Source organism: Cariama cristata, unplaced genomic scaffold (assembly GCF_000690535.1).
Source record: "Cariama cristata isolate BGI_N322 unplaced genomic scaffold, ASM69053v1 scaffold34902, whole genome shotgun sequence".
Classification (NCBI taxonomy): Eukaryota; Metazoa; Chordata; class Aves; order Cariamiformes; family Cariamidae; genus Cariama; species Cariama cristata.
Window position 1 is genome coordinate 13,058 of NW_009603907.1, and position 14,080 is coordinate 27,137.

At 40.7% G+C, this 14,080-nt stretch overlaps 1 protein-coding gene across 1 annotated transcript; it reads right to left on the reverse strand.

Annotated features, from left to right (window-relative positions):
• Positions 1–223: 223 nt before the first annotated feature.
• On the reverse strand, positions 224–11,040 carry TCP11L1 (t-complex 11, testis-specific-like 1). Its single transcript, XM_009695385.1, has 9 exons — positions 10,879–11,040; positions 7,957–8,089; positions 4,693–4,813; positions 3,906–4,126; positions 2,692–2,828; positions 2,063–2,259; positions 1,519–1,700; positions 672–844; positions 224–459 (listed from the first exon to the last, which is right to left on the reverse strand). Exons 1-9 carry the CDS (start codon positions 11,030–11,032, stop codon positions 224–226), a joined length of 1,554 nt encoding a protein of 517 aa, XP_009693687.1. The 5' UTR covers positions 11,033–11,040.
• Positions 11,041–14,080: the final 3,040 nt, after the last annotated feature.

Genomic DNA, 14,080 nt, shown 5'->3' on the forward strand with positions numbered 1-14,080 from the left:
TACCAAGACATCCCTCCCCCCAGGTTGCATACTTACATTAAAAATGCATCTCTCTTTCATCATTTACTTCAGAACCCCTTTTGCATCTCATGGATTTTCCTCAGTCATCACTAGTGAATTAAAAGGAACCAGTATTTACATGGAAAGCTGTTTTCCTAGACAAATAGTGGTGCAATTTTTTTAAATAGCTGACAATACCGCATTAGTAGCATACAAACTGTTTTTATGATTCTTCTGACTTCCCTACAAGTTGGGATTCTTCCTTAGTCAGTATTTTGGCAAGGACTGCATCGTAGTAAGGGCTGAAGACCATTTTGTTGTAGTTGACAAGACGAACATACTTGACAGCAACCTCTTCCAGCTCTCTTTGAATAGGGCCTAATCCTCCAGGAATAGCAGGTGATGATTTCTGGTGACTAGACGCAAGATAATTCTCCAGAAACTTTTGAATTCGAGAATCTGGAAAAATTGGACCAAGGCTTTTGGTTTGTTTTCAGAAGAGATAGTCAATGAGAAATAGTGTAATCTCATGTAAAATATAGAAAACCTGAACATAGTAAACAAGTATTTGAAACAGATTAAATGAGAAACCATGCATGACATGCCACCAACAGTTTTACAGAGACAGATGAGTGGTCACTTGAGAGCAGAGCATTTTTGTCAAAGCGTACCTATTAGCTTGCATATGGTGTTATCCGGATTGGCCACTGCTTGGATTTGTCCTTTAAGTACAGTCTCTCTCTCAGCTGAGAATGGCGTAAACCCATGCTGGGAAAGGCAGCTGTTAACTTCTGCGCACACCTTTTCACCGATGGTAGCCAAAGAGTCCTTCAGGTTAAAGGAGCTAGAGAATGTGGAGTAGAGCATTTCTTAACTATAGTAGTTTTTCTACTTTTTCCCCACCTTTTAAAAATCAACTATCCAATTATAGTTGCCTTATTTATCAAATGTAATGGAAGAAGCATCATCCAGATATATAATAAAATGTATTATTCTTTATATTCTGTATATGAAAAATAAAGTTGAGATATAAAACAAGGAGGAAGGATAGCATTAAAGATTTGTATGGATTGTTCAGGCTGGAAATAAGAGCTGACTTTCTGCCTACACAGACAGCTCTGACTAATGCAAAAAACAGTTATGAACCCATAATGTGTACAGCAATAATTCTAAATCTGGAAGCAGCTAACTGTACCACACTCAAATTCTCGAGGGCACCTGGCCCAAACCGTAAGCACGGTTAGCTGCTTGCACTCTCATGTGCCGACTAGGCATCATGAAAAACATACTCTGAAAAAAGGAGCATGTACATATCAGAAAAGAACAGAGCAAGAAAAGACAGTTCTGTCTGAGTAAGCCGAACAAAAATGGTCAGCCTGGGCTCGTAACAAGCCTTCCTCTTCACTTCCTCGACATATTCTGCAGTCCACAGCCAGGAAGAGGCTTAAACTGATTATTTACTAGGGTGAAAACAGAACTACACCTGCCTCTGGGTGACTAGGACTATTCAATACTCACGGGAGATGCATCCCTGTCAGCAGCACCTTGACAATGGTTTTGATTTTCTCAGCAAATCCAGGCATATCAACGAGTGCCGAGCCTGCTGCGCTGAACGTGACCAGAAGGACTGTCCCAATCAAGAGGAGTTGCTCCAGCTCCAGCTGTATTTCCTGAAAGCGGGTCTGGTCCATTAGCACTGTCTGCAAAGAACGAGGAAGCCAGCACAGAACAAAGTCAGTATGCTGGGCTGCGAAGTGACATTGCGATGCCTGCCTACTCACAGCAATGAAGCTAAGACAAACACACAGAAAAGAGCAACATGGGCTCAGCAGGCAAGTATCAGGAACGAAATGAAAAGAATTAACTCCTCTTTTCCAACAAAGTGAGTTTCAATACTGAAAAAGAACTACCTATTAGAAGAGCTACAAGATCTCCCAATCAAGAGATGAATGTTTTAGTACTGTACTTGTTGCAAGGCTACAAATCTAAACAGCTTCTGTTATATCCCAGAAACAGAAACGCAGAACAAGCACAGAAATAATTTTTTCTGTTAAATACCTACTTCTGGAAAAGGCCTGTTTACATGATCCCACTTTAGCAGCTTCAGATAGGCCTGGTTTTGTACAGCAGTGGAGCACAAGTCAGACACTCCACCAGTGGCACCATCACCACTACAGTGGGGAGGCAACATTTTACAACTCAGCTTTGCAAGATCATCTGCTGCTTCTTGCAACCATCTTGTGACAAGGTCTAAAGAATCTGGAAGAGTAGGGGAAAAAAATCTTGATAAGAAAATTCCTTTTCAAAGTTATTTTTTTCTACCAATAATTTCCAAATAATCCCATTAGTTACTAATACCCATGATATCAGTTATTGACATGCATTTCATTTATTGCATTGAGCAGAACATCTAAAACAAAATTAAAACCACACAGCTACAGTACATTGGAGGTGAGATGATGCTAGGTAATTATGCCCTGCACTGAAATGAAACTAAACTCCAGTGTACTAAGTGCAGAACTGTTGTTCCAGCAGATTTTTTTCAAACCACAGTTTTGGGGCACAAGCTGTCATTTACCATATGAATTCTAGAATTTATAAAAAAATCTGATTTCTTTTCATGGTCTACAAGCAAAGACACGCAGTTTACTGGGAGGTCAGAGGGGAAGAAAGAAAGGAACAAAGTCATACTTGGCTGTTTCTCAAGAAACTCCTGAAACTTCTTTCTTTCATATTCAGCAGACTGCTGCATTAATTTTGGCCTAATACTACTGACAGCGAAGTTTGCCATATCCATTTTCATTAGGTCTAATACAGAGAAAATGGCTCTAAACAAACAAACAGAAAAAGTTATTCAAAGTGGCAGATGTTTAAGAGGTACTATTTACAAGATTTATCACAGATTGTCTAAGGAAAGAGCAAAAACATGCATGGGAAACATTAACAGGGTGCTTAACAATTTAAGAGCATGAGACAGAAAGAAAGCTTGAGCAAGCATGTACATGCATGCATGTGCCTCTTCCAAGTAGGAAATAAATCTTGCTCTCCTGTAAAAAAGCTTCCATGGAATTAACTTTCCTAGCTCCATAAATTGTATTTCCCAGGATGTGCAATATCGTATGTTGAATACATAAAAAAATCTGGGTTTCCAAGCTTCCGTACTATCTCTGTGGGCAGCCTATAAAGCCAACCTAAGTGGGAAGTGAATAATCAGACCCAAGGGGGAAAAAAAGAAAAGAAAAAAAAACACCAAAGAAAAACACCTTCATTTCAATGTAATGCCTGCTGGCAATATTTCTGCCAAGTCAATCCTGAACTCTTGGAAGCTTATCAAATTAGAAAACAAGAAGGTTAATGAAATTTATTCTAACTATTGAGACCTTGAGCTGTTCAACTGAGAACACGGTGACAAAGCAGAAGTCTCTATGCTCCCAGATGTGGTATGTACATGCCCTTTAGAACTGAAAGGGTATTATCCAGGGAGTGGGGTGAAGGGTAAAGAGAGCTCAAATTGGTGGGAAAGGACAAACTGGTTGGAGAACAATAATACCTTTTTCCTATGCTCCTGCTTGCTTTTATCCCCCTTTCTGCTGTTGATACTAAATTCTGATACAAACTGACCATTCACATCCTATCTTAAGGCTTATATGCATTTGTCATTTAAGAAAATGTCCTTCAGTGACATGCAGGAGCCAGACAAATACTCTCAATTCACCAGAACAAAGATGGTCCTTGTTAAAGACTTCTGGAGCATGTCTCCCCTTCACATCCACAACTATATCCCTTTCCCTATCACTCTTTTTTTCTAGAAAGATTTGCAGGTTGCCCTGCTGGACACACCCCCCTGCCCCATCTAAAATTATTTCAGAGACTCTCAACATGACTAATAAATACCATTTCAGTACCTGAACAGAGGAACTATTTCATGAATATCTTTCAGTTTCTTAATTTCTTCATCTCGAGCTGGAGCACAGAGAGTCCCCATCATCCCAATAACAAATTCAACCAACTTAGAAATATCAAGGGCTCCATTCTCTGCCTCCTGTTTTATCAAATCCAGATCAAGAACTTCTGTAATCTGGCTTCTCAGTCTAGTATGACCAGGCAACAAGAAAGACAGGAGATTCTGAAATGGAAAGTTTTTAACAGTGCATTAGTTCTACACATCAAAGACTACAAGGATCAAAACAGTTAATTGAACCATTTTTTATTTAAACTAACTGCCCTTTCCAAGTGGAATCTCTTTTTTTTCCTTTTTCTTTTTTTTTTTCAACCAACCATTCACCAACTCCAACTGTTTCACCTCATTCTGTATCATACTGAAGTTACCAAGTGGCAAATACTCTGTAGTACAGATCATACCAAGACTGTTGTGCTTGGTTTTGTCAGCACAGTGTTGGGACATTGCATTGATTCCATAACTAATACCACTGTCATAACATGAAGGAAGCTTGGAATTATGAAACCAGTATTACTTACCTTTTAATCATCTTACATGGTTTTGCATTTGTTTTTACATTCAAATTTCTCCTCTGGGGTTATACAACTTACATATGTTCACAGACAATGATACAGTAATGAAAAAGATGAAGAGAGTCCTTTATGAAAAGCCAAACTTCAACCACTTTTGCTCATTCATATCAATGCAGCTACTCAAATTCAATAATTTATCTAGATATCACATCATCTTACCTCTTTAATTTCTCCCAATAGTTTAATTGCATGGTCATATGTTGGAGGATCTTCCTTTAGCTGAGCTTCCAGACAATCCCAGAAAGCTTTATGCACAATATCTCTTACTTTTTTTTCTAAGCTGTGGGCAAATACGAACAGTTAAAGAGAACGATATTTGTCTCTGCACCACCTTACAAAGACAACCTGCAGCTCCTGAAGAACAGCAAGTAATAATATGAATATAATGTAATAATGAATATATGATGATTAACAGAGAAGAGATCTGTCATTTTAAGTTACTCAGAAAAGCAAGAAAAACTGGACATAGGATTTGGAATGGCTCATATCCTAATAAAGGGTTACACACAAGCAAAGGCAGCTGTAAACTGAAATCCTTGAAAGTGTCTATCATATGCTACCTCTATACGAAGCAACCAGAAGGAAAAAAAAAAAAAGAAATCACAAAGATTACAGCTTTTCTTCAAAAGATAAGTATTCATGTTCCTTTCAAAAGCCTAAGTACATGCAATTCTAAGTAAAATTCATTAAGTAAACCTAATAGAAATGAAGTAACTTCCCTGACACAAAAGCTTCTGCATTTCAACGCATAAATATTGGGAATACTCTGAGATAAAAGTCCAGTTCAGTTTGTGTAAAAAAATAAATTCCACTGCTTCAGTACCAATTCCTAACTCAATATACTGAAAGTTACTCCTCTTCTGCAGGCAGGCTCCTGTTCACACCAGGTTTCACTTCAACACAGAGGAAGTAAAGTGCTCACACATACACGCGATCGCACAGAGAATGCCCACCACAAACACCAGGTTCCCAAGGCTCTGGCTCCAGCTGAGTTCAGGCAGCGCCCGGAGGCACCTATGCCCTGTGGCCCTCTAAGAGTAGGTAATAGATGCTCTGCTGACAGTGGATACAACTGCAAGGACAGTCACAACTGCTTTCTCCTCCAACCACTTGCCTACACCTACATTCAAGCTGCAGGAGAATCTAAGCTTCAGACACACAAAACCCCCACATTTAATCCAAGGAAGATTCCGGGGTCCCTCTGCAAGCAAAATCTGAATGACGGCTCTTTCATTTCCAGGTGGTAAATAGCTGTACACAAAACCCTCACAAAAGCCAAACACAAGGATCTTGTACTAAAGCGGGCCTGGCCCCTCACAAAGCCCAGGCACTCCCGAGCAAGGTGACCTCTGCAATACATCTGTTTCTGTGATCAGGCGAAAAGGTGCAAATTAGCCACTCTGGTGAACTACAGCCACTGCTCAGCATCAGTGAGCAAACGCATCCAACTTTCCCAAGTACAGCACAGGTTCCCAGAAAACGTTTTTCTTGTTTTTGTTTTAAAGGGGGTGAGGGAAGAAGAAAGAATGGAAAAAAGAAAACATGCTAAAATCTTTCTTCCCTGAAAAATGCTGAGATCAATTTTACAGCCCTGAGGCATACCAGAAAAGTTATCAGCTATCACAGCACATTTGTATGTGAGAAATTCATGTGAAGGAACATGGAACAGAAACAGACACTGAATAAAACAGCACTCTCAACTCCATGTGAAGGAACATGGAACAGAAGCAGACACTGAATAAAACAGCACTCTCAACTGTGCAACTTTAGATGAAGCATTTATTCTCAGCCATCAACGGCCAAGCAGAAAACACCTGATGGAAGTTCCTCCAAAAGATGCTGAGACAGAGAAAGTAACACAGAATGGGGAGAATGAGCTTTGTGTGTCTCAGGCCTACTTTCCAAATGCTTGCTGCAGAGACAGCATTTGTGCAGGCGAGGGACAGGTCCCAGTTCACGGGGCCACACACAAATTGCACACAACTTGCAAACAAGGCAACACAGGAGGGCTGGACCACACCGCCTGGGTCTGTCCAACACACAAGGCACACACTGACAGACAGTGCTGAGAAGACAGATCAAATCGTTGCTTGAGCTCTAAAATATATGAGTCTTTATGGACAACAGAGATGTCTATTGTCATGTGCTAGCTCAGTTAAACATTGTTTGTCCTCAGCATTTAAGGATGCCATGATTCCGTTTCCTACCAACTCAGAGGCTGAGACAAGTGAACAAAGTATAGCAAAGACCCTCATCCACTCCATTCAACCCTTACTCAAAGACAATGCCTGCTGGGACCACAAGGTTCAGAGTATTTAATAGCATAAGCACATTTTCTTTGGCTACTATTGTTTAGCAGCCCACAGCCATTAATAAAACACCACCGGTATAATATGCTGGTGTCAGAGCTGGAAAGACAGCAATAGTCCAGCTGAGAAGGGAAGATGGGACTGTTCCCATTACTGCCTTTTTGGTCACGGACAATTCTAGTTCTAAAAAACATCCTCGCATTATTAACACTAATGGGAACCACCGTCACCATGTTTTGGTGGAGACGGGCATCCGACTTTTTGTCTCAGTAAGACCAACTTCTATAGAGGACAACCAAGTCAGTCTTCTAAGAGCCATCTGTAGCATATTCTCCTGCAGCACCCACGAAAGCAATGTGCTCTGGGGTGTCTCTCTCAAACGCAGGCACCTACAGACAACACTGGTTCCAACGTGGACCAAGTTCCTTCCATGAAATATGCACTCGCTTCCACAAGTCAACCCAGGAAATATTGTCAGCCACATCTCTGGGTATGATAGGAAAAGGAACAGCAGATAAAGCATCTGTAGATATGACTGGATCAGCTACACTGGCCAATATGCGACCAGACATCAAGGCTTCTTCTGTTCTCCCTCTCGCCTCTCAACAGAGGATAGAATTACTGTAGGTCAGACAGAGAAGGAAAGATGTCAAACTTAAAAAGAGCAAGAACTAACCTAACAAAACATAGGAGTCTCTTCCAAAAAATCCCTGGAGAAACAGCCAGAAAAAGCTAAAATGAACAGTTTCATCTTATTCCCACAGGCAGTGAAAGCTTAAAAGATGCTAAGAGCACTACCTGCATCTGCAGCTAGATTTGGGTATTCAGAAGAATCCAGTCTCAGACTCCTGGGACACCGACAGAAACCACACCACGCTGGGATTTGCACCACACATGCCCAAACAATTACTCCAAGAAGTTCACCTTTCACATGCACACACTTCTGGGGAAGCAGAACTGCATGCTTACCACCTTCTTCTTATGTTCCTTCCTACCTCCTGCCAGGCACTACCAGACAAGATACTAGCCAGAGCCTTCACCTGATCCACTAGAGCTGTTCTGCAGTTCTACAAATGCAAATTTTATTTATATACCTATTTGGTAACAATCTTACCTGTGTTCTGGTAATTCAGCTGGTTTTATCTGGAAGTCTCCATTAACAACAATTTCGTGTGCTAATGCCATGTTGGTTACTCCCTTAGCTGTTTCCATGAGCTCTTCTATTGACACAGGCCGAGGAGGACTAGCTGCAACATAAATTAAACTGTCAGACGGTTATCTGTAAAAGCCTGTGGAAAAAGGTCTGCTAGTACTTTTGGACCCTTTCCACCTTCTTGACAGTATAGAGAGACAAAAGACAGTATCATCTCAAGATTCTTCTCCTTTCCTTCCCTTCCTTTCCCAGCTGGTGGATGACACAGTTTTGGAGTATTACAGAAAACAAAAGGAGAGAACCCCAGTTGATATTCTGGGCTCAGTATGTCAATTGTTTCCAAGTTTCATCACTCTCTTTTAAAAAACAAAACCCAAAAAAGCCCCACACCGAAACTCCCAGTTCTTTAGGACTGCTGAATAGCATCTTAGCATCCTTCTCCATACTGTAGGAAGAAATCCTTAAAAATACTAGTATTTTCACGGCACTATTTCTCCAATTATTGTGCAGATGTTGCCATTTCAATTTTATATTTTTCAAGGAAGTGACTTCATCTCTAAAGCAGTTGGCAAACAAACCACCATTAACATTAAGCAATAACAAACCAGTAGCTAATTATTTGCACTACTTCCAGTGCAACTGGCACTTCTCCAAACTCTCTTTGACCAGAGGCCATCGTCCAAGCAACAAAGGACATCGAGACCTAGTCCCAGCACCAGTGCCTAAGACCTCTTCCTCTGGCAGGCATTTGAGACTGACAAGGATGGGCAAGCAGCTTCAAATTGGGCCCTGGGGCATACAAGGGAGTAGGAGGAAGTGCCAAACCTCAAAAACGAGGCTAGTTTTCATTAGGCAGGAGACAAAGGTAGTCACTGGCTGTAGAAATCTAGAAGGCAGAAGTGGGACTGGGACAGTTTCAGAAAACTTCATTTGCTTCCTGGACGCACTGGGAATTATGGCTCCTAATTGTTCTGGACTACATAACATCCTCCTGGGACACTACTGGCATTGCTGTAGGGCACAAAGTGTCACAGCTCTAAAAACAAGTCAACATACAGGCAGAAAAGGTGCCAAGGGTGTAGGCCTTGCTGGTTAGGGGAGTAACCCCATCCCCACTGAAGCCAACAGAAACCTGTTGCCACTGATTCTTTGTGGTAAACGTTCCTCCTAGCTGTGCTCACATCAGTGCAAGCAGTGCGTGTGGGTACCCTGCAATGTCTTGCCAAAAGTTAGGAGAAGCACCACAGCTCTTCCCAGGTCCAGGTATTTGAGAAAAAGAAGGCGGCAAGATGCTTAGTGTCCTCAGGTGAGGCAGACAAGAATGGCAAGGTTCATCTTGGTTCCCCCAGAAAACACCTAGCAGAGCAGAAGCGGGGGAAATAGCCACAACAGAACTGCCCGAAAGCATCAATTCCTCTCTGTAGTTCATTCACTTCAACTACAGTCTGGGCATAGAAGTAACACACTAATTTCCAAAATGAAAGAAACCAAACAGGTATCTTCATAGGCTGGGTTCACTGACATATGTTTCAGGCAAACTATCATGACTGCCTCATTTAATAATCCAGTTTGACTGGACTTAAGCTAGTAACATAGAAAAGGTCCTTTAAAAGTAACTGTCCACCACTTGTCTGCCATTCAGAGCTGTTCCAAGTATATACAGTACAGTTCCAAAGTGCTGATTTTTCATTAATATCTTGGTCTTTTCGTCCAGCCCTCCTAAACCCTCATTTCCTTCTGCTTGCAGCTTGATCTTGTATAGTGACTCTGAGAATACAGCAAGGATTGATATGCTGAGAAGAACTAACAGGACAACAAAGTTCACAGCTGAATGAGAGTGCTCTTGTCCGACTGCCAAATGACTTCACTCTAGCAGTGGATGCACTAAAAGCTAAGGCTCTTTCACTTACCAAAGAATGCTCTTAAATCATGCTACTTCATTCTCATATTGTATCTGCTCCCTTACAAAAGGAGAGGGCTTGAGACCAATGACTTATTTGTGGTACTGTGCAGTGCAAGCCTGTGCTATGCATTTTACTTTCACATGTTCATAGCCTCTCTCCATACATACACTGCATTTCCTATCAGGCAACCAGCAAGATGTAAGAACATAAACGCCCTCAGAACATCTCCTCTGTGTAATATGACACTAAACCTCAGGTAATAACGAACACTACTGAAAAATAAAAAGAACGCAACAAACAAAACGTTACATGCTGAGATACTCTCTGCAGAAATTTGAGACTAGTTATCTGAGCAATTCTGCCTCTTTGAATTGAACCCTCGGGATGAAAAAACTTCCCCTTGGTTTTCTGTAGATTTGCCAGAAATAATTGGTAGCCATAGTGCATCCAGTTCCTATGTTAAAAGCAGAATGACAATGAAAATATGCCTTAGGAATAAACTTAAAACATGCAGCCCTGCTTGACACTAGAAGTAGCATTGGGATTAAATATACAACTTTCCCTCTGTATTGGGAGGGGGATGACAGGACATTACTTTGTTGATAACAGCTTTCCTTGCTCTGCCGTAAAAGCAGAGGCTGCAACAATCCAGAAGGTTCAGCTGATAATGCAGACAGCAGCAACAGTTTAGCTAGAATATACTGGAGTAGTGCTTACCCTTCCCATGAGTGCAGACATGCAAAGGTGTTTAAGATATATGTGGCTCAGAGCAACATGGTTATTTTGTACAATTAAGTACTAAAACAAAATGGGGAGAAAGGTGTTACAGTTTCAAATCAAACGATCAGGAGTCCCACAATATTTAACTGCAAAACAGTCAAACTTGCAGAGAGTGCTATAAAACGCTAGGATTGTCTCCACCAAAAAATTACAGAATTTCCTTTTTTTTTTTTCTTTTTCATAAAGCAGTTGTGCTTACACTTCGGTGTATCATCTCTGTGTGACCCTGGAGCACTCTGTCGTATTCTTTTTCTGACAGACTGATCCGGGTTGTCCAAGCTCTCCTCTTGATCATCCTCCAAACCACTCAACTTTTCTTCACTTGCATGTGGCTTGTCAGAATTCTGAGACATTTTCAGCTGGTTCTTTTCAGAAAAAGAAAAAAAGATGAAAAGGGGAATGAATAAGCATTTTCTGACATGGCTGAGTAGGTAAACATCACCAGGAGTTCTCTCGATTAAGAAAAAATTAAGCATGAAAGAATACTTATGAGGAATTATACGATGTCATTCCCATAATGGTAGGGGACCTGGACTTAATGACTTACTTCCCATGCTTTCAACCGAGCTACCGTTTACTTAATCTGCATTCCTAGTAAGTTCTCAAAAATCTGAAACTCTTCCCTCTCCATAATGCATACAGATGAGAAAGAACAATAGATTTAATTGTCTGTCTTAGCGTTGCTTATAAGAGAGCAGTGAAAAACACCTTCAGAATAGTATTACAAACATGTTTTACAAAAAGATTCTGCTAAATGAGACACTTCCCCACTACGTAACGACCAATCTTCCTGAACATAACATACTTCTGAACTATGATCTGCTCCAACTGCTCAGAACTTAAAAGCTTTCACTCTGACCCACCCAAAAGCATTAAGAAGCAGGAAAAGGACTAGAGATAAACTAATATAAAATTCTACACCCATATTTTCATTCCATGCAAGAGTCATGATTTATGCACAAAATCAGGATTTTTTTAAATTAAGACAGTAAAGAACATAGCTATTGTATTTAATATATTAGTTTATTAAACATTAGATATTAAATAATATTTATATTGCATCACAGATACCTGCAGCATACCCAAAGTCACACTGAAAAAATGACCATTAGAAAAGTATGTCTCACCATTCATTACCTTCACTTATTTCGTATTCAGATTTCCCTCCAAATAAAATTTACACATCTTGCCATTGAAAACTCTCTCTCATACAGGAAGTTACTGTTCAGACTTCAATTTTACAAAAGTCTATTACAGAGCATATGATGTCTCTAACTCAGTTAAGTAACCTGGATGTTCTCTAAAGTGGGAAGTCAGGAAGTCTGCCTTTCAAAAAAAAAAAGCAAGCTGCTTGAAAAACAACAACTTCCTTTTTCTTCGAGTATCCCACCATCCGCACTTTCAAAATTTGAAAGAAACGAGCTCTCAGCAAGAGGTAGAGCCTGAAGAGGCACCTCACAGCTACTAGGAAAAAATACTTGCCGTGTCAAAGTCTACACTGAAGTGGATGCAGCATAAGCAAGCAACAATGTAGAAATATAAAATGCAGCACTGAAATTTTTTTTGTTTGCATACAACAGCTGTAATAACTAACTCTACTCCATCAGTGCTTAAATTGATTGCGCAAATGGGATTCTACTGGACAGCTGGAAAGCTCAGTGCATATAAGAAATGGTTTCGTTCTACAGCAATGACTCAGGATCATCATCTTGCTAGATGCACGAGATACACAACAACACGCAACACTTGTCCACAGCACTGTGTGATTTCTATTTTAGAAAAGAAAACAAAGCATAAAAAGCATGCGATAAATCACATAGGAAAACCAAGACATCAGTACAGGTATTGTTGGACCCAACTGTTACAGCCTCCACCTCTAGCTGGAATGGAGTCACTGATGTCCCTGCTCCAAACCCTTGATCATCTCCCCCTTCAGGCACACAGACAACCCCAGCCTGGACAAGAAAGTGGCAGTCTGTGCAGAGCTGCAGTCATATTGCCACCCTTTTAAGTAAGGCAGAGACAGCCTGCAGCTAGGTGTAACACAAGGCATCCAAACCAGCATGCAAGTGTGAAACCAGTGGGAAACCACTGGTGGGAAACCAGTGATGTGCTCCAGAAGCGGATCTCCAATGTAGCAGGCAAAAGGTCTGTTACCGCAAACACTCTAGCAGCAAGAGGACGAGGAGCTCTGTTAATAAAGGAGCAGTTAACAGAGAAGATCATAGCAACAGTTGCAATAGAAAATGTAAGATAGGACTCGTTAAACACAGCAGGGAAACGTTGTTGAATTTGGGTAGAATAAAAGCATTACAAAGGCTTCCACATTCATTCAACCAGACTAGACAGTTGTTCTTCCTATCCATTCTCTTCCACAAAGCATCCTCCTGAAGTCAAAATCTGAAGCACAAAGATGACTCAACTAAGACCCACTTAGGTCCTTAAGCACGTGACACTTCATAGCACCTTGCAATCTCTCACTGCACTTTACTCTCACCATCCTTAGAAAATTAGAAAAATATTATAATATACCTTACTTACACAGGGGAAATTGAGGTGTGAGCTAAGCTGCTTGAGGACTCACAGAAGATAAATGATAGGGCCAAGACGATAATCAGTCTCATGATTATTACCCCCAGCTTTGCCCACCAGGCCATCATTCCTACCATGCAGACTACATCCTAAAGTATCACCTTCCATAAAATGGCAGACCAAGAGCTACAGTCTCAAAACCAACAATTTCATTTAATTACTATTTGTTCAAAAAAAAGTCCTATTTCAGCTGTGGAAAGTGGGTACAAGAACTCGTGGGCCATTCCACCAAATGACTGTTCAGTAGATGAGGTAAACAGGCACACTTGTTGGTTTAGTTGTTTAGTTTGCAATAGTCTACTCTTTTCTGCTGGATTACTGCTATTATTTGCCAGAACACATCTAGAACATACCCTCTTTCCACTTGTTAAATAAGCTTGACAATACCTCTTCCAGAAGCATGATCATCATCTTTCCTTTCATGGAAAAAATTGTGACTCTTAATAGAACAAAGTCTACATCTTGGCACTTTGCTTCAGCTTATTTTTAATAAAAACAGAAGTGCAAGAGAAAGACCAACAAATTAAAATTTAAATACAGTATTTTCCACAGGTTCTTCTCATCAAATGTCCTCAAATCATCTGATGCACGCCAGCATTAAATAAACATCACTGTGCTTCTATGGAGTACAGACAAGACTGAAGCAGTTCCTCCTAACTTCAAGCATGGCCCCACTGCTCTCTACAAGATAAGACCTGACAGTTCTCCTTACCTCCAGACTAAACGCACAAGCCTTGAAGGCCACCTTTCTTCAAGCTTTGTTCCAATGCCGAACTCTCTCCCCTTCCCTCTGTTCACCTGCCACTTCA